We start from the raw sequence: 22,438 nt of genomic DNA, 5'->3' as shown, positions 1-22,438 counted from the left end.
AGCTCTAAGCCTGTGTGACCTGTGCAGTTCTTAAACTCGTGATAAGGGTGTGGGAAAGATGACACATGGATTTCTTGGCTCCCATCACACAGAGAGCCATCATTTCCCTCTTCTTGTGCTGCACCTTCATCCAGGGAATGATTCCTGTCTTTGGCCTGGTGGCAAACCCGTGGGGAAGGAGTCAAATCATGCAGATAGGTTGGAAAATGAAGGCTTTGTCCAGACGGTCATCAGAAAGGTGGAACACTTTGTCTGATTTGCTAGAAAGATATCTTTGAGTCAGGAGTACCAAATTCAAGGGAGCAAAGTGAGCCAGGTTCTTAAAGAGCCATAAAAAAAAAATTCAGATAATGGGAAGGAACTGGATTCTAAATAAATAAACTCTTCCAGAATCAAGTTCATCTTAGTTATCAGAGAGTTAATTTGCCAAATAAAATCCTTCTGGGTTTGTACTACTTTTCCAGTTTTACAATTAGCTTTGGTCTACCTCTGTCACATCTTCTGCAACTTCCAAGGGTTCTTGCCCTGAAATTTATTGATTTTACTGAAGCACAATTTGCTTTTATGGCACACAGTACATTACTTTATAAACAAAAGAGTTTCAGTTATGCCTATTAACACTTTCAGATGTTGTATCTTGACATATAAATTATTTATGTACTTTCTAAAGTGCATTTTTAGGTGATCAAGTGGCAAAGGGCTACTGTACCTAGATGATGGTCTGAACCAGGAAGATTATGGCACTTATTTTTATTCTCTTCCTTGCAAATTCAACCCTTTCTCTCACTGAGGCTAAAAACAATTTCATAGAATTGAAGCTTTTAGTATAAACTTTAAATTCTTACATATGAATTTTCCAACTGTCCCATTACAGGACAGTTAGAATTATACTCCCATGACAGGAAAATTATTAACTCGGGATCTCTGGCAGTTATAAAGAATTATGATCATCTGCCAACAAAAAGCAGCAACCTTCACAAAAAAAGAGACATCATTTGGCTTTTTTTCTCTTCCAGAACTAACAGACAATATAGTTATAGATTAAAACAAAATCCAGTAAAGAAAATACATAGTGAAAGTAGCAAACTGGAACTGTAGCATTCTCCTTTACCAGGTTATTTCATATATTGACATTACATTTCAGGTTATGTCCAAGAGGAAGATTTAAAGGAAGAGGAAGACATAAAGGAGGAGGAAGAGGATGATGATGACAACAACTCCACTGCTCAGCTGCAGGGCAGCAATGACACTGGCACGGATGAGGAGCACGAAGTGGGTCCTGAGCAGAAAGGGAACTTCAGTTTCCAGAACTCCCCTGTCAGTCACATATCCAACCAGGATGTGGAGAACGAATCGCTACTGAGTGATGGTAGTGACCATGTGGCAGATATCAAAAACATCTGCTCCAGGGAGCCCCAGGACCCCAAAAGTAGCGCCCACCCCAAAGCCCAGAGCGAAGCACACGATTGCATGGATAAAATGACAGCAGTCTATGCCAACATCCTGTCGGACTCTTACTGGACGGGCTTGGGGCTGGGTTTCAAGTTGTCCAACTCTGAAAAGAGGAGTTGTGACAACAGGAACGGAGGGAACAAAGCTGATTTCGATTGGCACCAAGATGCACTGTCCAAAAGCTTGCAGCAGAATTTACCTTCCAGGCCTGTCTCCAAGCCCAACCTGTTCAGCTCAGTGCAGCTCTACAGGCAGAGCAGCAAAATGTGCGGGACTGTGTTCACGGGCGCCAGCCGGTTCCGCTGCCGGCAGTGCAGCGCCGCCTACGACACCTTGGTAGAACTCACGGTCCACATGAACGAGACGGGGCACTACCAGGATGACAACCACAAAAAGGACAAGCACAGACCGACCAGCTACTCCAAGCCCCGGAAAAGGGCCTTCCAGGACATGGACAAGGAGGATGCACAAAAAGTTCTGAAGTGTATGTTCTGTGGTGACTCTTTTGATTCCCTTCAAGATCTGAGTGTTCATATGATAAAAACAAAACATTACCAAAAAGTGCCTTTGAAGGAGCCGGTACCAACCATTTCTTCAAAAATGGTCACTCCAGCCAAGAAACGTGTGTTTGATGTGAACAGGCCTTGCTCCCCCGACTCCACGACGGGGTCCTTCTCCGACACCTTCTCTCAGAAGAACGCGAACCTGCAGCTCTCCTCCAACAACCGCTACGGGTACCAGAACGGGGCCAGCTACACCTGGCAGTTCGAGGCCTGCAAATCCCAGATTCTGAAGTGTATGGAATGTGGAAGCTCCCACGATACCTTGCAGCAGCTCACGACCCACATGATGGTCACTGGCCATTTCTTGAAAGTCACGAGTTCAGCTTCGAAGAAAGGAAAGCAACTTGTTCTGGATCCTTTAGCTGTGGAAAAAATGCAATCGCTGTCTGAAGCACCAGGCAGTGACAGCCCCATTTCAAAATCAACCAGTAAATCATCTGCAGAATGCATAGGTCCTGCCTCTGAACTTAAAAAAGAAAGTAAAAAAGATAAAGCTGATGATGCAAACAAAGATGAGAAACCAATGAAAACTGAGGAGTACGAAGACACTCTTCAGAAACCCCTGGATCCCACAATGAAATACCAGTACCTCCGAGAAGAAGATTTAGAAGATGGTTCGAAGGGTGGTGGGGACATTTTAAAGTCCTTGGAGAACACTGTCACGACAGCCATCAATAAAGCTCAGAACGGAGCTCCCAGCTGGAGTGCCTATCCCAGCATCCACGCAGCTTACCAGCTCTCTGAGGGAGCCAAGCCATCCTTGCCTGTGGGATCCCAGGTGCTCCAAATCAGGCCAACCATGACCAATAAGTTGAGGCCCATAGCGCCCAAGTGGAAGGTGATGCCTCTGGTCCCTATCTCAGCAAACGTGAGCCAGTGCACTCAAGTGAAGAAGGAGGCTGAGGACAAGGAGGAGGTACAAAAGGACTATGCTAAGGAGGGTGTCCAGGCTGAGCCAGGCTCCCTCAGCCAGAGCGAGAGGGAACCTCTCCTCAAAGCTGAAGCCTCTGTGGAGCCAAAAAAGACAGAACCGTGTCCCTTGAAAGAAGAAGACAAAATTAAAGAGGACAGTGGAAAAGAAAAGCCAGTCCTCAAGGAGCCACCAGCAGCTTCTCTCAGTAATGGCTGTGCTGCTGCCAACCACACCTCGGAGCTGCCCTGCGTGAACCCCCTGAGTGCGCTGCAGTCAGTCCTGAACAATCACCTGGGCAAAGCCACTGAGCCCTTACAGCCTCAATCCAACTGCAGCCCCAGCTCTAGCACAATCTCCATGTTCCACAAACCCAACCTAAACATGATGGAGAAGCCAGTTTTATCTCCCGCTCCAACCCCACCAAAGCCTGCAAGCGTATCCAGGCACTATTTGTTTGAAAACAATGATCAGCCTATTGACCTGACCAAATCCAAAGGCAAGAAAGCTGAGTCAGCTCAAGCACAATCTTGCACTTCTCCACCTCAAAAGCACGCTCTGTCTGACATCGCCGACATGGTCAAAGTTCTTCCCAAAGCTACCACACCAAAACCTGCTGCATCCTCAAGGATCCCGTCCATGAAGTTGGAAATAGATGTCCGACGCTTCGAGGACGTCTCCACGGAAGTCTCCACTCTGCATAAAAGGAAGGGCAGGCAGTCAAACTGGAACCCTCAGCATCTGCTCATTTTGCAAGCTCAGTTTGCTTCCAGCCTCTTCCAGACATCTGAAGGTAAATATTTATTATCAGATCTAGGCCCACAGGAGCGCATGCAGATTTCCAAATTCACTGGACTGTCGATGACCACCATCAGCCACTGGCTGGCAAATGTCAAGTATCAACTTAGGAAAACCGGAGGAACAAAGTTTTTGAAAAACATGGACAAAGGACATCCAGTCTTTTATTGCAGTGACTGTGCATCTCAGTTCCGAACCCCCTCTACTTACATTAGCCACTTAGAATCCCACCTAGGTTTCCAAATGAAAGACATGAACAGGCTGGCTGTGGAGCAGCAAACCAAGGTAGAGCAAGAAATCTCCAGAGTTTCAGTTCAAAGATCTCCTGAAACAATAGCTGGAGAAGAGGACACAGACTCTAAGTTCAAATGTAAGTTGTGCTGTCGGACATTTGCGAGCAAACATGCAGTAAAACTTCATCTAAGCAAAACACACAGCAAGTCACCAGAACACCATTCACAATTTGTAGCAGAAGTGGATGAAGAATAACTCTTAAGGTATGCATGCTCTATAGTGAGTTTTCATTTCAGCATTTCCAGGAGGCTCTGTCAGGCTCCGTGCTTTGGTAAAAGTAGGGAAACAGTATAAAATGCATCGTGTATGCTGCGCCGCTCCTCCCTCGCATGTACACATCCATTTTATAACGTTTTCAGGAAGAGAGCTTGCTCAATGCAAACCCACACTGCCCTAGAGAGAAATGTTGCTGCTTATTATTTGCAAAATAGCCATTTGCCCATTTCTCTTTTGTTCCCAAGAATAAATCATTTCACATCCACTGCACTTCTGTGTGGAATGTAAGAACTAAGTGCTACTCTTTGCGGTGAGAATGGAAAAAAAGCAGATAAAGAGCACTGAAACCCAAAAGGTTATTACCTCATTCAGTGCTAGCACACCAGTAAATCTGATTTGAATGGGGGAAAAGAAGAAAATTCAAAAGTCAATTAGTAAATCTAAATTATTCCAAGTTTCTCATAATCTCAGACACAGCCTCGAGAATCTACAAATAACTCTGAAAAGTTCCTATCTAGAAGTTCAGTTATTCTTCTGTTGATATTTGGATGTTCAGTTTTGTAAAATATTTTAATATTTTACACTTACTTAAGCACTTGCTACTGTGAGTGGCCTTTTTTGTCACATCATTTTAACCTCTCTCTCCATCATTCCTTTTTTAATCTTTAAGATGTTTGATTATATTTTGCTTCGTGTTGGTGGAAGTCAATCCATAAACATCACTGACTTCAGTGCAAGTTCTCGTATAACCTGGGGGAGTAAATGCTTAATTGAGATTTTTTTACAAGCTTAATATTTCCAAGACCTGTTAGTAGGATACTGCTGCATTAGTGTTGCTATTTTTTGCTGCAAGATACACAGTTGCCACAACCAATGTTTATAACATGTAATGTAATATTCAGATGCCACACCATTTTTGCATTTTTAATTTTACTTGATTCACAAACTTGAATATTCTTGATTGAAATAAATATGCAGAACATCAACTAAAAGTCCAAATAGAAGTTTTTTGTTCTAACCATGTTTTTTTCCAGGAGGTTTCTGTTTAGTTGTTCCCAGCAATTCCTCCAGCAGACTCGGGCTCTGCTTGTGTTCCCAGAACAATCATGTGCAGATCCAGGTTTTCTCCAAGGTGTTCATTACTTGAATAACATTCAGGAAATGAATTTGTCACATGGTGGAAATTAGAGATGTGCTGTGAGTTGTCACTGATGCCACCTGGCTTTGTGGCCATCCTCTGGCTGATTGAGGGACAGGGCTCAATCCCCATTTGGGGGAAGATTTTCCATTTGTTTGCTGCAAATATTCATGAAGGTTTAGGAAACACTTTCTATGGCCAAAGGCAGCACGAGGGCTCTGTGTCACTTAAGCTCCATTAAAAATGCTACTTTTGAATAATTTAAACCACTGATCAAGGGGTTACTTTGGGCTGGTGCTGTAAGCTATTGCCATGGAGTATAATGTCAGCCTTCAAGTGCAGTAAGATTTAAGTTTTGCATTTTGGACGTGCTGTCTGCTTTGGAGGAGATTTATGCTTCCTGCATATTTTAGCCAGCAAAATTCCATCTCTCCAAAGGAGTTTGTTTTCTAAATAGGGCTAATACCCTAAAGTGTCTATTTTGGCATTTTAACCCAATATAAGAATGTTGTTTCTTTACCTGGCCACTGGTCAATCAACACCCCTGAGAGACTGGGTAGAGATAAACATCCCATGCTTTGTTTCCTTCCCCACCAGTTAATAATTATTAAGACTCTGCCATTCATAGTTTTCACACAAGAGATATCAGAGCAAACCAATAATTTGTAGACTATCAAACAAAAGCTATCTGCCACATATATTAATACAACAGTTATTTCGGCACATTCATGGCTTAATGCGTGACAAATGTTTCAGATTTGGTCTTAAAAGCACCGTGTTATTACTCAGAGCAAACCAAACACCCACCTTTGTAAACACGTTTCTGTTGCTGAGGATTGGAGGAACAAATACAAAGGGGGAGAAAAAAATCTCCAAGGGAAAAAAAAAAAGTGGTTTCTGCATTGTAATAACCTGCACGGAGACATATTATTCAGGTGATGTGTAACTACATAAATAAGGGACTGTCCTTCCTGCCTCTGGATCCCGAGAAATTGCTGTCCTCGTAATACTCATCCATTTCTAATTTATATCAAGATGCAGGTTGTATCTTACCTTTGAAAAAATATATTTAAATTGCAATGACAGAGTGATAGCACTGTTATCTGGAGCTATAATTTCAGTTGGTATGCATGATAGCACAAATTGTCTGAAATGATGGGGTATTTGGGATGGCATTGTAAAGATTTTATTACAGTTTCGGAGCCGAAAGCCTCCCTGAAGTTCTGACGAGGTTGGGAGTGGGGAGACCAGAGTTTATTCATATGGATTCTTCAGATATCTGCAAGGAGACTAAATCAAATAACAGGGATTTTCAGAGTTTACTTACTCTTACTATGTTATTTTTAAGATCCAGTATACATTTGAATAATAACAGAGGGGAGCAGAGTATTTAGAAGGAGAAATATAAAGCTGAGATCCTTAAAACACAAGCGTGCATTTGTGTTTCCTTCTTGCAGGCAATATTGCAGTGAAATAGGCATAAAAATAGATAATATAGATTGATGTAAATGCAAATAAAACAGTGAAAAGTATACTTGAAGTGTAGAAATACGTAAAGTACTTTATATTTCAATGGCATTTACTAGTAGAGGTTATATTGTCAAATGTTAGCTATCATTAAAAATATAAATGAATAATCTAGGTTAGTACTGTAGAAAAATGTGTTATGGGTATGGATTTATTTTTAAGACCTCTGTGAGGCTGTTTATAAGAAATTTGCTATAAATTCTTCTTAAATGTAATATATATATATATATATCTTTTATAGTCATCTTTGGTGTTTTCCTGAATTCTTCTAAGTGATATGGGTTTAGTAATATAAAGTAAGATTATGTGTAATATACAACAATCAGACATCTCTATTCTCTTACATTTAACCCACTTCAAATTTGTTTTTATTGCTATTCTTCATAGAAAACCCATGAACATTAGGGAACATGGCTTTAATTAGAAGTAATTTGTATGTTGACTTGTACCTTGAGGAACATTTGTTCATTTCTTCAACTGAATTAGAATTTTTATGTTGTTCTGAGGAAAAGGGCAGGGCAGAATTTTATTTCTCACTTTAGAGCCAGGTGAGATTGGCTTGGAGCTGGTCACTAACTGAGGGTTTCCGTGGCCTTGGCTACAAGTTTTGATAGAGGTAAATCTCCATAAAGTCAAGTGAACCAACCTGACTGGGAAGATTTCTGTTTCAAAAGACCCCGATAAGCCAACAGGCAGCTACCTGAGATGAACTAATTTGAAAGTAAGGCTGCTGCAAAACAAAACAAAAAAAAACCCAACAACAAAACAAAAAAAAAGTCATAATGATAAACAGTTTTTCTCTCAGTTTCCTCCTTTGTCTCTTTTTAACCATCAAGTTTAAAGCTTCTACGGCGCTTTTTTTTCTACTTTATAGGAGACAACTGACATTCTGTGGTAAATGGAAGAAAGAGCAGAGCAGAACTGAAAATCCTCTAATGCACTGACACTAACTTGCCCTCTATTGTTGAAAATGAGCAGGCAATCATGATTGTTCATCAAATGGCTCCTAATGCAGTTAAAGCATTCAGCTATAATTTCTCCTTGCATTTATAATTACTGTCATAGACTGCACACCTCAGTGAGCAGATTAAAGCTATAAACTATTTAGCCGTAGCTTTAAGATGAGGAACTTGATTTGTCTGGCAGCAGTTATTTGTTAGAGAGCTTGACACTTCACATAAAAATGACTCAACTTGATGAAGAACAATGCAGTTTAAGCAATGCAGTGATTTTAAATCAGTCATTATACCACGCCCTGTAAGAATTGCAAAGCAATTTGTTAAATGATATATAGGACACGTAGATAACTGTATGTGTTAAGTATACCAAAATAGATTTTTTTCTTCTCTGGATTTTATTTTCTCATCCCTCTGAAGCAGTAGGAGCTGCTCTGATCATGTTCCACTCTTAGCCAGTATGGCTGTTACGTGGTCAGGGACAATTGTGTGAACCGGTGGTCCAAAATTTTAGAGAATTTAGCTTGCTCTTCAACTTCCATTTCACCTTAACAACAAATATTAGAAGCTGAGAGACCCTTCCAGGAGAACTGGACATGCTGGGATGTAGCTGCCTGCAGTGGTGTCACCCCAATGTTGTAAACAGGATTTACCAGCAAAACCAAGGGTTCTGCTCCTCGTGTCTTCAGCCAGAAAAAGAGAGTTCATCCCATGGGAATCTTGATTATTCCATTCAAATGGGGCTTTCCTGACAATGTCTTTTTGGAAAATGATGTCTTCTCAATCACGAGAAACATGTGGGGAAGTTCCATTTTAAAATAGATTTTTGTTGGGATAAACAGGGTGAAATTGAAGGAGAGGAGACAGAGCTAGGAAAAGGAACAGGTTGGCCTTTTTGCTGAAGCAAAATCCTGCTGAAGCAAGGAACTACCTCCAAACCATCAGCCCTCCCTCAAAATAATCCTGTCCTGGGGAAGCCTCAATTCTCTTTGAAATTTATCACCATTTCCCCAAAGTGGTAGATCCAGATTTTTGTGGGTTTTTTTTTTAATTGAACATTTTTAAATCTTCAAAACTGTCCTGGATAGCATTTTTTCAATCTAGCCATTGTCCTTGTAAACCCAATAATGGTGTGTTCTTGGCTTCCCTGAGAGCAGGGTCAGGCCAGATGATCCATCAGACTGTGGCAGCACCGATGGATCCGTGCAGATTTCCTGGCCTTTTAGGAATACGACAGGTTGCTATTATGATCAGTATTATTTAACATTGCATTTTGTGCAAACACATTGCATGTGGCAGTTCCAACCAGGAACTCCTGCTCACAAAGAAACAGCAACTTTCCACCAGATTTTAACTGACCTTGAACAGTGCCAGCCTCCTCCAGCATTCACTATTCATAAGGACATCAAAATCTTGCCTTCTCCTTGCTGTGCCTGATATTATTAAATGCTACAGCCTTCATAATCTATAGCAGAACATTTTTACCCGGTGAGATTTCAAAGGAAGGGTACCTGAGTCTTATTTATACATTTTACACCTCAGCAATCGAATCACAAAGATCAATAACAAAAGGAAAAGACGTGAGCAGTATCCAGCCCTCCAAAGCACCTTTCAATAAAAATAATGTAATTTAGCAAGATGATCACTCCGTGCAAGTATGATGGAGCACAGATGGAAAATGAGGAAAATTATAGATACGGCTTTATGGGAGGAGGAAAGGAGGAGGAGATTTTTCACTATTTATTGGGATAATGAACAGATAATTAATGATTATTAAGCTGTAGCCTTCAGGCCTCATTCTGCCGTCTCTTCCCATCTCAGTTTGGAGCTGGGTGTGTTTGTGCATCCCAGCAGGGCCTATTGAGAGGAGGGATCAGGCCTTTGCACAGCGTTCCACAGAAATCCAAGTGGGATTTGCACCAGTGCTCCAGCACAGAGAGGGAATGGGGTGGGAGCACGGAGCTCTCGGCTTCAGTGGGACTGTGGTTCTTCAACAGGAGCATCTCAGCATCTCAGCCCGGCTGTCCGGCTGGGACAACAGCAAAACACAACAGCAGCAGCAACCCTGAAAGAGCCCGGGGGGCTGATCCTCACCCTGCTGCCTCCCCGTGCCTGCAGGATCTTCATTTCCCAGGAGAAGGAGTTGGCCTGAGGGACAGGAGAGGGATCCTGCAGGAGGGATCCTTCTGTGGGCAGCAGCCCTGGCTCCGTTTGCTGCCATTCCCTGCATGGACAGCCGGGCTGGCTCTGGGGAATGGCACATCCCAGGGATCCGAGAGGAGCACGCACCTGGAATGGCTGCAGTGGAGGGAAGGAGGGACACACAGGGCCAGGAGAGAACTTGTCCATTGTAGTAAATTTACACAGTCCCTTTATTAAAAGCAAACAGTTCCTCCTCCCCTCCAAAATCCCTCCCTGCCAGCGCTCAGCTCTTCTGCCGGGGGTCAGCCCGTGCAGGAGTGGGGGAGGGAGCCATGGGGAGTGGAGGAGGTTGTCATGTCTAATGAATACCCTGAATGTATCAAGATATATATTTTTTTCATTTCAGAAAAGGTTCCATTAAGAGGGAGACAGCCCTAACATGTGCTTTGGCCCCTCATCAGATTTATGAGTATTTGCTCTGCTCTTTAATAGGAAACTCTGCAGCAACTGCCACCTTGCCTGCTCTCCCTGAGATACACAGTGGCTTCTCGGGGAAATGCACTTCATTATTAATGTGAATTTGTACGTTTTTATGACACTGCTTGGGGGAAGGGGCAGGCAGAGATTTCCTGGTGATATATGCTCATTTCTAACCATTTATTGTCCCAGACAATCGAAGAACAATGATAAACATTGTTTCAGAAAGCAGAGGGTGCCGCAGTGACATTTTTGAAAGGAAAGGAGATGTGGCTGGAGTGGCTTTGATGTGGTTGTTCCCCTGCACTCCACCTCTTGCAGCAGCAGTGTCAGAACAAGCTCAGAGTGGGCTGTGCAGGGCAGGTTCTGCCTCCCTTCACAGCCTTTTCTGGGGCCAGCCAGGACCATTTTCTCGGTGCTGTCCCACAGCAGAAGGGGCGTGGAAGAAGGAGAAGGAATTCCTCCTTTGGGAAGCCAGAGCTGCAGAGGATCCCAGGGCTCAGAGTGAAGGAATGCTCACTGCACTGTGCACAGAGTGGGTTTGCCCTCTCCTCTGGGAGAACTCTTCAAACTCCAACGTGAAACTGCTGTTTTCAGTCATTTAATGCAAACTCACAAACACTCCCTATTCCCGTTTGTACCACGAGCCACACAGGTGACCTGGGGGTGTCTATCCCAGCCCGTGTCAGTGGTGCCCTGCCCATCAGTGTCTCCATCCAGCTCCACCTCTCTCTCGCTTCCAGCCAAGGCTTGGGAGAACATTTCTGCTCCGTTCCCCGAGTGCCTTTGCCACTCTTCATCCCACCTCTGTTGTCAGTGCTCCAAGCACAGCAGTGGCTACACCACATACACCACAACAGCTATTTTGGGGAGCCAAGACGAGCTGCTGGCACCTGTCTGCACTGGAACTGTGTCCCCACCGCTGCCCACTTGCCTTACATCAGAGACACTGCCATTTCCTTTCCCCACCTCTTCATCTGCATCCCAAAGCATGCCACAGGAGATTCCCTCTGGGATACGATGCCATGGCCCGTTTCTGTGTTTGTGTGAGGTGAACACGCTGCTCTTCCACCAGAGAAGGGCGAACTCAGAACTTCCTTCGTGCTCGCTCAGCTCAGGATCAGCCTCCAATGGAGCTCACCCTACACTGCTCAGGCACAGACAGGCTGTGGGTGGGCTCCCAGTCCAGCAAATCGCTCCCCTCCCTAATTCCATGGAGCCCTAATCAGTTGGCCTTGCTCTTTTTATGGTGCAAGACCCAGGTTTGTCATCCAAGGAAAGAACGATGAGGGAGGTAATTGTATTTATTTGATCGGTGTTTTTTAAAACATTTCTGTTTTAAATTCCCAGGAATGATGTGGTGGCCTCCTGTAAATCACAAATGCACAAAAAAAAAAAAAAAACCTCGGGATATTTTTCCCAAGAGATTAAGGTGAAAGTTCCTACATTCATATTTCACGTCTGGAAAAAAATATCAACAAGAGTGATAAGTATAGCCAGCATGAGTGTAAAAGCACACCCTGTCATTTGTTTTCCATGTGCCATATGTTTTCTGAATCCTGCACCTCCCACATACAAATCTCATGCAATAATGTGGGGTGCACACATTACTCAGGATTATTTAGTTAAGCCCTGCCTGTATGGAGGGAATTCACTCAGCAAAAGTCAAGCCACTGTGCTTTGTTTTGCTTTTTTTTGCTTATTCTGGATTCATAGAGTAGAAAATTAAAGATCCCACTGTGCCAGGCGTCATGTCATTTGGTTTTAATTTAATTCATCTCTTCAATTCTCCCTGTTTCTCCTTTTCTTTGAGTATCATCAGTAGGTGGTCCAAGCATCAACCAGAAGATTTACTGGCAAGACTAAATGTATGAATGCTATGAACACATTGTTTTTCTGATATGATTTAATGACCTTTTTGGCATTCCCATGGCTGTTGAAATCTTCCATAATAACTCCCTTTGGCAGTCAGAGCTCCTGTTGATCAGGTGAAAGCTGATGCAAATGTCAAATGTCAATAAATTTGTAATCCATAAATACAATATTTGATGCTGGAGCGAGACCATTAAGCAAAGTGCAGCAGGAGACACCGAGGAGATGAGCTGCACCTCATGGGGAACAGAAAGCAGGCAGGAGAGTAATGGCACCTCCCAAAGCTCCCCAGAGCTTTTCCCTCTCCATGCTCCCGGAGTTTTGGGAGTTGCTGAGCTTTGCCAAAAGAGGAGTTTATGGTTTGAGTCTGGCAGAGCGAGCAGGGTGATGCAGGTTCTGTCCCCTGTTCTGCTTTTGTCTCGTCGTGTGAGGTTGGGATTTACCATGTCTGTTTCTAAAGGAGCTCTTCATAGCTCAGGGGTTTTGAGGCCTCCGAGTTTGATCCTGGAAATGATTAGTTATGCGAGATATTCCAGTAAATTAGCAAGACCACTTACATAACTTAGGTGTTGCAGGAATGAGTCATGACTCATTTATAGCTTTAAGATGCTTGGAAAGGACGAGCCACGTATGAAGCCTGATTTTATGCACAATAAAGACATGAGAGCAATCACATCATTTCCCAGGAGATTTCCTTAAGGACCCTTCACTTTGACCTTTGGCTCTGAACAGCTCCAGTTTGTTTGACATTGAAAAAAAGCAAATGTGTGAACACAGTGCCACGAGCATTTGCACTTTGAACATGCTGGGGCGGAACACAACTGAACTGGAAAAGGCTGCAACAGCTAATGTACTGGGAAAATAGAACAGAGGCATTTACTTAATAACTCAACTAATTCCTTTAGCTCACCTTGTAGAGATTTAACCTCTGAATGAGAGAGTCCCTAGTTCAAAATCCCGTGGCTCCCCTGTCCTCGTGTTAATTTTTAAATTATATATCATTGTTGAGAGGCCCTTGTGTTGAGCATTACAGGCTATTTTTCATGTCTAAAATGGGGAATTATAACTGAACATTAGCTACTGGCTATAAATCACATGGAACAAAGTGGCATCTGCATCTACTCAGTAACGAGAGTGGGAGAATTGTAACTTACTTAAATGGAGACAAGAGCGAGGACACAAATGTGGTAGCAGAGATAATTGTGACTTGGGAAAACGAATGGTGCCTCCAACTGTGTCACACTCTCACTCTGTCCTCTGCAGCTCCCACAGCCAGTGCTGGCAGAGCACAGCAGCAGCTGGGGCAGTCCTGAGGGAAAATGAGGAGCTGGAAACTTGCAGAGCCCTCCCTGCAGTGGCAGCAGCGCAGCAGGGTCAGGCTGGGCTGGGGGGCCTTCCCACAGCTCTTGTCCCTCTGGCTGTCCCACCACTGTGAGGGAGCCGTGACCGCAGCTCCTCTCCCCAGGAGGAGTTTTTATTCCCAGTTATTTTATCCCCAGTTGTGGCTCCAGCCCAGGTGAGGAGGAGGCAGCACGAGGCTGGGATCAGGACAATTCTCCAGGCTGGGTAAGGGCTGACCAGCTCCTCCTCTGCTGCTCAGCTCCAGGGCTCACCCTGCTGCTCCTGTGCCTCTCTGAGCCACTCACTGATAATCCGGTGTTATCTTAAAGGGCAACAAAATAAACTGAGCACGCCCTCGCTCTTGCACTTGTCTCTGCAGGCCCCTTTTTCCTTTTTTTTTGGTTTTTTTTCCTAGTTCTTCCACTCTTTAGAAAGCTTCCAAGATCTCTTGTGACCTCACTAGGATGAGCAAGATGTACCTGGTGCCCTGTGTCCGTGGAAATTGTTTGGTGCCTTTCTGAGAGGTCCTCTTGCACTCAGGTACAGCACCTCCACCTAATGCCCCAACAGATTCAAAAACAGCCAACTACACACCTGCCAGGGGTCTCCAGGGTGTTTGCTCAGATATTCCTCATTGTGGGGGTCTGCACAGTGCCCACCACTGGAGCTGCTCAGCAGCTCCTTGAGCCAATGCCCAGCAGTTGGGATTAGTTCTCCCTGCAATGCAGGGCTCTGTGCAGAAACAGCACAGACCTGCACCAGAGGTTTCACAGAAATTGAAGCCTCAGGTTCCTTTCACAGCAGACAATAAAAGCAGTTTTTCCAGCTGGACCAGGGCAGACCCTGGCAGGAGGCATTTGCTCAGCAGCTGCCAGCAGGACAGGGGTACCAGGAACCCTCCTGCTGCTGCCTGGTCGAGGTTGATGAAGGTCCTTTCCTGCTCCCTTGCTCAATGTCCCACCCTGACAAATGTTTCCAGGATTAAATTCAATTATCAACACTTAATGCTGATTATTTAATCACAGCTTCCTAATATCCCTGGACTTGTCCAGTACTCCATGGGGGTCCAAGTACCACAGGATTCTGGTCCAGGAGTAATCTCTGTGCAATAGCAGTTGTAAGAGTTGCTTTGCTGATTAGGGACAAACTTAAGAACATTCTTAAAAGCTCTGCAGAGCAGGGGCCTGTGTGCTATATGTTTATTAGGCTGTTCAGCAGTAATTCAGGCAGCTGAGAATTGTTGAGGACCTGGGCCATCTAATTGTACATCTAAATCATGGTTTGCCTGTGCTTCGGAGGTGCTAATGTTGCATCCTGCACAGAGTGGCTCAGGTTATACGGTCAGAATCCTGCGGATGGTCAGTTTGTAGCATAAAATTGAAAATTACAACGTGCGCCATAAAGCTACTGCCTCAAATTTATTATATATTGCAGCACAACAAGCAAATTCATACTAGATGCAGTATATGCCCAGACATTAATGTGAGCAGGGGATGAAATATTCTCCTCCCAGCTCATTGCTACGTGTTCTCTGCAGAGCAGAAGTGAATTGCCCAGGATCAGCAGAGGAGAGGCACCAGGAGTGTCCGGGGACACGGGAGGGACATCCCACCCCTCACGGCCTGGGGCCCCAGGGCTCTGAACTTGCAGTTCTGCTCGTGCAAGAGCTGGGTTTAAAAAAAATCTCTTTATTATTCATCATAAAGAATCCCAGCTGTGGAAAGCCAGCGCAGGGAGGAGATGGGGACGGGCTCTGCCTCGCCCCAGTGTAAATCAGGAGCAACTCCAGCGCTGAGTTGTGCTGTTGTCACTCAGCTCAGGATCAGCCCTGTACCTGCAGAGGATGAGTGAAATATCTCCCAGCTCTGTGGCCAGGGGCCTGCTGAGCTGCTCGCAGAGCTGCTGTCAGCATGCCCAGGGCAGGAGCATATTTTTTCCTTGCTGTTGTACATAAGGGCTCTGCTGCAGCCGACAACATGAAATGTGTTAGTTCGGTTTGTTCAAAATGGAGTGTGTTTGTTAAGTGTTGCCTCTTTGATGTTGTGCTGCCATCTCCATCTTTGTCAGCATTGCCCATCTTTTTCAATCTAATGAACTCAAACCATCAGTGCAACTTAAGTTCGGCTGTCTGTTCTTGCATAGTTAATATTAAAAATGTACTAACAGTGTGGCTGCGAAATCAAATTATGCACATAAATATGCTGGCATAGCAGAGGAGGCGGCAGAAGCTGAAGTTAGCAACATTGATGCCAGTTCACATTTGCAAATCAACCGTCAATCTGTCATTAAACATGTTATCAAATGATGATAAGTGTATGCTTCTTGCTTGCATTGGCGCGCTTATTCCCGATGTTGATGTGCATTAATGGGATAATGTGCATTAACATAGTCTTGCTTGGATGAACACAAAACATTTTTTATCCGTCTCAGTTTGTTTCCCCCTGTGGCCCCCAAGTAAGTGTTTTGTGTTATCAAATTGCCAAAAAATGGGAAAACACATTACTTTTAATTAGCAAAAAATTTGGAGTCTTTTTTTTTTTTAATTTATTTTTATAATTTTTTTATCCAGACTATCTCCTGGGTGTTGTCACATGAGGTGGGGGGGACCAAAAAAAAAAAAACCCAAAAACCCAAACATTCCACTGGCTTCTTTAAGTAAAACGATTAATGTCAGAAAGTCAGAGATGACAATTATGTGCTGTCTTAATGCACTGGCCTTTCCTCCCATCCCCTGCTTGTGACACGAGTGATGGGTTGTGCTCAGCGCTAGGAAAAGCAGGAGTGGGAAGCATCTGGGACATTCCCAGCCCATTGTGTGCCACTCTCAGGCATGGCAGCACTCCCTGAGCTGGCTGCACTGAGCGGTTTTGCAGACAAGGCAGCGAAGGCTGGACCGAGGGATTAAACACGAAAATTGTGGATGCTCCAGGAGGGAATGGAGCGTCCAAAGGAATTTCTCATGTGTTATCCCAGCTCCCTTTTCCCTCCTGCACGGCACTCGGGGCTCCATCAGGGTGCACACCGCTGGGAAACTGCCAGGGAGTTTAACAAAACCCTGCGTGGAAAGAATAAAGGCATTAAAAGAACTTGTTATCATCTAATGATGGACCGCTCCTGCCTCCCCCGGGACAGAGGGAGCGGCTCCGGCTGCCCAGGGAAGGCTCCACTGCCCTGGGAATGACTTGAACAAAACAGAAAAAAAAAGGTTTTCTAGTAATTGATTTTATTTAGAACTGAACCATTTCCCCAGGATTTTGGGGAAAGATGAGGTGGAACTCGAGGGGAGCAGGGCAAGCAGCTTTCACACCTGCAGGATTTGAAGGTTTACAAACTCCTGTTAAAAAGTCAGTGGAACAAAGTTCTCCCCACTCCCTGGAGAACAACCAGTCTGTTAAACCTTCATATTTATGCAACAGGGGCAAAATTGTGAAGATCTAAGTTTTTACCTTAGAACAGGAATGAAAAGCAATGTGAACAATATCTGCTTCTGTTCAAAATGCTGGGAGTTCCTCCAGGAGTTTTACTAGGACTTGACCAGAGCTGTTATCAACTCAGGCTCCACAGTTGCCTTAAAGGAAAATCAATCATTTCAAGTGTTTTATTTTTAGTTTATAAGCTGGAAAATGAAACTTCTTCTGAAACTTTTATGAAAGATATCAGATTATCTGTCTCTCTAAAACAGCAACTCTCTCTCATATAATAGAAATGTAATAGAAAATTGCTCTGAGTCTCTGCTTAAGACTACATCTAACCTCCAAACATGGTTTGAGAGTTATCTTGAATTAAAAAAAAATAACAACTGGTAGACTAGCAAGATTCTACAGACTGTGAACTTTTTGGTAAATGGGTCAAACTTTTGATCACTCTTACTTTTTTTTCTCTGTCTAATAATGCCATTAACTTTAGGCATCCTATTCAGGTCTCTGATTTCTATTATCTGGATGATTTAAAGGAAACATAAAAGAGAATAATTATTGATTTTTTTTTTCCATATAAATTGTCTTGATTTTATAAAAGTCATCCGTAGTATTTCCTATTATTTCTAAATTGGGAATACAGGAGCACAAGTTTCATAATCATAAAACTCTAATAGCAGTAATTGTACTCCTGTTAACCCCAGCTCCAGCGAGCCCTCACAATTCCTACTTCGAAACCAAAGAGCCTGTCTTCTAGTACAAAGAGCTTGAATTTTAAGTGTATTTTCTGTAACACATCCATTACTGGCAGAATTTATCCAGCAACATTTCTCTTTTTTTTACAGTTGTGTAGCTCTCTGTTGCTTCTACTCCGTGAGCTACCTTGAAATTAACTTGTCAAACGTTCGTCCCACTACTTAGGGAGGGTTCCTCATCAGCTGAGTGGACTGGTTTGTCAGGGCTCGGAGGTGTTGGCAGTGAGGTGGCACTAAAAAGGCTCCTGTGAAGCTGGGGGATCCTGGCAGGGCTCCCTGTTTGGAAAACCAAAGTGGGAATTGTGCCTCAGCCGCCCTCTCGCCACACTGACCCCTTCAATCCATCTCCCCTTAATCCATCTTCTTCAAAGCACTTCATCACCACGGCCCAGGGCTCTCCCTGCCCCTCCGGGACACTTCCCAGAATCCTGGAAAATTGGGAAGCACCGCAGAGCTGATCCCAGCCTTGTGGTGCTCCTGTGTGGGAGCAGGCTGGCTCTGATGCTGTCTGTGAGCTCCAGCCAGGCTCTGTTTTGAACAGCTGTACTAATCAGGTGCATTAATTTCCCGGTTTTCATTAAGCAGTTTGGAGCAGGGAGATGTTGTTCCTCTGCATATTTCAACACAGATGTTAAATAAGGGATGAGCAGTCCCAGAGTCGGGCTGCTCCCCCTCCCCATCCTCCCAGTCCTTATTCCCACTCTCTATCTTGTTCTATTATCCTGGGCCTGCCTTTGGAGTGGTTTCAGTTTTTGAAAATGGCAAGTAATTAGTCAATATGTTTTCACCATATGTATCAGGCTCAGTAAAGAGGCAACCAATGGCCTTTGTCATGGCACAGTGAGCGCTCGTTTTCTCGGCACTTCAAGTGACGCTGAGCGTGTGGCGAACGCCAGGGAATTTAATCAGGGATTCTGCGAGGAAACATTTGACATCATCATTCACACTTCAGTGCAGGTCACAAATTTGGGCTGGGGCCCCTTTGAAGGTCACCTCTGTTTGTGCTGCTCACACCAGAGCTGCCTCTGCCCTGCCTGGTGCCCTGGACGAGCAGGGGGAGACAAAGGGGTATGAATTGTTGTGACTCCAAGTGGTCCCATTTTACATCTTCTTGGCACTGATGCTGTTGCAGCAAGAGAGAATTCTTGAAACCCTTTTTCTTCTTCCAGACTGGCTTTTTACATACCCCAAGGTTTGCTGTAAGGCTTCCTCTCTTGCTGACTGTTAACAATATTTAAAAAGGTCAGAATCTGATCTTAACACTGCTGATAGGAAGTGACATTTGCCCAAATTTTGCCATCTCCTGGGCAAAAATATGTCCAGTGTTTTCCAGAAAGACATGGGATAGACAGCAGCTTCGCCTGGCTGTTTTCCCCTCTTGGGAATACTGAATTTCAGTTATCTGGGGAACAGGTTTCTGCATTGCCCACTGGCTCCCTTCAGTTTTACAGATAAAACATTTGAGCTCAGCCTCAGTTCAGTGAGTTACAGGTTTGTGGTTTTTTAACATTTTGGGATGTTTACAACAAATAATCTTCAGTAAGAATGATGACATTTTGTTTTACTGCAGCCATGATTTAAATTTATGTGGCATTGCTATTGAAGTCAATAGGACTTTTTTCTGAGTACGTTTTGCAGGGTACAGTATCATTAAAATATGACAGTTAATAGTCTTGTTTATGTTATTACATTTAATGAATAAATATTTCAGTCTGAACATCAGACTCAGCTTTGTTTATACTCTTTAATTGTAGTCTTATCTCCCCTAGAAGCACGTTATATCTTTTAATTTTATAATTATCCACTTTATTCATGTGTGACACTCCAGAACTGCTGCTTATATCCTAAGAGACATCCAAATACAAACAGATGGAAGACAGGCAACCACTGGGAAATTCAGATCTGGATCTGAATCCAGCTCCATCTTTTCAGACCACTCCACAACTTCAGCTCCAAGGTCTTGGTTTGGGCTGTTGTATAAAGGTTCAAGAGTTGCAGAATGACTCTGATTTATCCAGCACCTCCAAACATCAGCTTCCACAGGGATTTTACACTTCAGCATCTAAATGTTTTCTGTCTCTAAAAAGAAACCTGAGCTTTAAAGGCAAAAGATGGCCCTATCTGAAGTTTTTCAAAATCAATTCAAGATCATCTCTTCCCTCAGAGGTTGCATCTAATTCCAAACTCTCTCATTTGGGATCTTTCACCATAACAGGGTTACAGTTAAAAAAGCCAGACTGAATAAAGGTCTGATACTTCCACTGTAAAATTGTGCTATAATTATTTGTGCTATAGTGAGGAGGAGTTGAGTAAAACCCTCGGGGTGTTACAGGTACACATGGGAACAGTTTTCACAGGATTCTGTGTGTTCTCCCTTCAAACCTTCCTCCTCACCTGTGATGTAGCACAACAAATATTTGCTGAGTGATGCTGCTTCCAAAGGTGATGCCTTCCTTTGGATGCAGGAGCAGGCTGGGAAAGGGGAACATCCAGAGCCCAGAAATGCTGCTGGGATTTCAAGAGAGCAGCTGGAAAGAAGTGACAAGTGCAGCCAGGTAACAATAAAGAACACCAAAAGAAGGGTAGAGTTTCCCTAGGCACTGAAAGCAACATCTTTACACAGTATGTTTTCAGTTTCTTCCCCATCAGTTTATCTTTTCCTGGGCAATATTTTAACCTCTTGGATTTGGAAAACCTCCCTCACCTGTTTTGTGTTTGAACAGAATTTCCAGGCAGTGGCCTTACAAAAGTCACCTCTAAGGCATCGTGTAAAGAAGGGAAAATCTGCTTAGAGACTGACACAAAGTCAGTACTTCTCCCAGTTAGCACTTGAAGAAGAAAATATCATAATATTTAAACCAGTTTTGAAAACTTTCCATGAAAATAGGGAAAAAAAACCCAACAAAACAAAACCAACCATAAAACACTAGTTGCATACAGAGAGAGGCCAAAGAGAGTTCAGTTACCATAGAGATTATTACTGGCAATTGGTACTCGGCAGCAGATTGGGATCTGTTACAATATTTTTATTAATATTTTCTCTTAATTGGTTATTTATATATTTTGGATCCATCTCTGTGCCGGGCCCAGATTTTTCTCTTTACCTGTCACTCTTGCTGACATGAAGCAGCAGTGACTGTGCCAGAGAGGAGGCATTTCCTGGCTGTGGAAACGCTGCCAGGGTCACAGCACAGCAAACACCACGAGCAGAGTGCCCGTGCTTGGCTTTGGCTGCCAGAGGAGGGGGAAGCAGCAGGAGCAGCCTCGGTGTCCTCAGCACCAGCTCTTTCTGTGATTATTGCCCCCCAGAGCAGGGTGGGTTTTGTAGGAACAGCAGAGAGGATGCAGGACATCCTTCCCCTCTCAGTTTTCCCTGGTGGGTGTGCGAGCCTGCTCGTTGAACACACGCACATTCCAGCGCTTTAGCTGGTTATTTAGGAAATATCTGTTGTAAAGCCTTTCCCTCTTCTCCCTGGCTTCCCAAGGATCCATCCTGCTGCCTGTGTGTGATGCTGATAACACCCAGGTTTTTAGAGCCCTTCCAGTGGAAGTCACACAGGGGCCAGCGCTAAGGGAATTTTATAATCAGCCAGCTTCTACAAATTCCAGTCTTCATTTTCTTAAATTTTCATTTTGCTGTATACCCCATGTTAAATGCATTTTAAAGTGCTGCTGTGTTGGGTTTGTTTTTTCTTGCCACACCAATTGCCTTTAGGGAGGTATTTTTTCAGGATGCCTGGAACCAGCTGGGCTCTCATCCCTTTTCCCTCTCAGCCTGTTGCTCCCTCCTGAACCTTGAGCAGGGGACAGGGAGGGATGGGGAGATGTGGGGGCTCTGCTGCAGGGACTGCTCCCAGCTGCACAGTGTGAACCTGTAGATCTAAAAAAAAATGAAAAAGAGAGGGAGAAACATCTTCTTTTCATCTCTAATCTCCTTTAGTTATCACGATCTCAAGGGTTATTTGTAATGATAGTAGGCACTGCATTTCAGATGGAAATGTGATTTTCCAAGCTGACGGTGTCACTTTAAGTAAACAAAGTTAATTCTGCTTCCTGCTATGCAAGGCCTAATCTCATTACCCAAACCACAAGTAGCATAACAGAAAATATTCCCATCTGTCAAAAGAACTTAAAATAAAGGTGGAAATTGTTTTTATGTTTCGTCCCTCCTCTTTCCCCCAAATCTCTCACTGGACATTAATTATCACATCAGATCTATTTAAACCTGTTCAGATCCCCCAGCCTGGGCTTCCTTTTTTGTTTGCAATCTGTGCAACGGTGGGGGATTTGTAGCTGAGCACCAGCATCCCCAGGGGATGGATCCTGAGCAGGGTGAGTCCCTGCCCTGGCACTTCCCAGGTGAGAACCCAGCTCAGCCTCCTGCTCCTGGCTCGGTGTCATTCCCAAGGGAAGGGGGGAATGGAGCAGAGGCAGCCCCGGGAGCAGACCCTGCCATTCCTGGGGCTCACTCGGAGCTGAAGACAATCCAAACACCCTGACGAGTAATTCCCGGCTCCTTTCAAAACAGCAGCCACCCATCATAAGGAGATCATTCACAAAACTCTCCTACAACCGTGTTTT

At 44.0% G+C, this 22,438-nt stretch overlaps 1 protein-coding gene across 3 annotated transcripts in view; it reads left to right on the top strand.

The window, feature by feature from the left end:
• Nucleotides 1-22,438, top strand: part of TSHZ2 (teashirt zinc finger homeobox 2) — a 201,973-nt gene that overhangs the window by 127,230 nt on the left and 52,305 nt on the right. The window contains exon 2 of one of the 3 annotated variants that reach the window (XM_088064761.1): nt 1,145-4,093. In XM_088064761.1, coding sequence (XP_087920887.1) covers nt 1,145-4,093 — 2,949 coding nt within the window. Of the gene's footprint in view, nt 1-1,144; nt 5,094-22,438 lie in introns of those variants that run through there. The other 2 variants (XM_088064760.1, XM_005524864.3) reach the window with 2 other exon arrangements.

This window comes from Pseudopodoces humilis, chromosome 19, assembly GCF_049639895.1.
Source record: "Pseudopodoces humilis isolate 2021_Gansu_Grassland_sample_001 chromosome 19, ASM4963989v1, whole genome shotgun sequence".
Taxonomy (NCBI): Eukaryota; Metazoa; Chordata; class Aves; order Passeriformes; family Paridae; genus Pseudopodoces; species Pseudopodoces humilis.
Note: the sequence above shows the minus strand (reverse complement) of the source record. Positions and strands in the feature narration are given on the sequence as shown.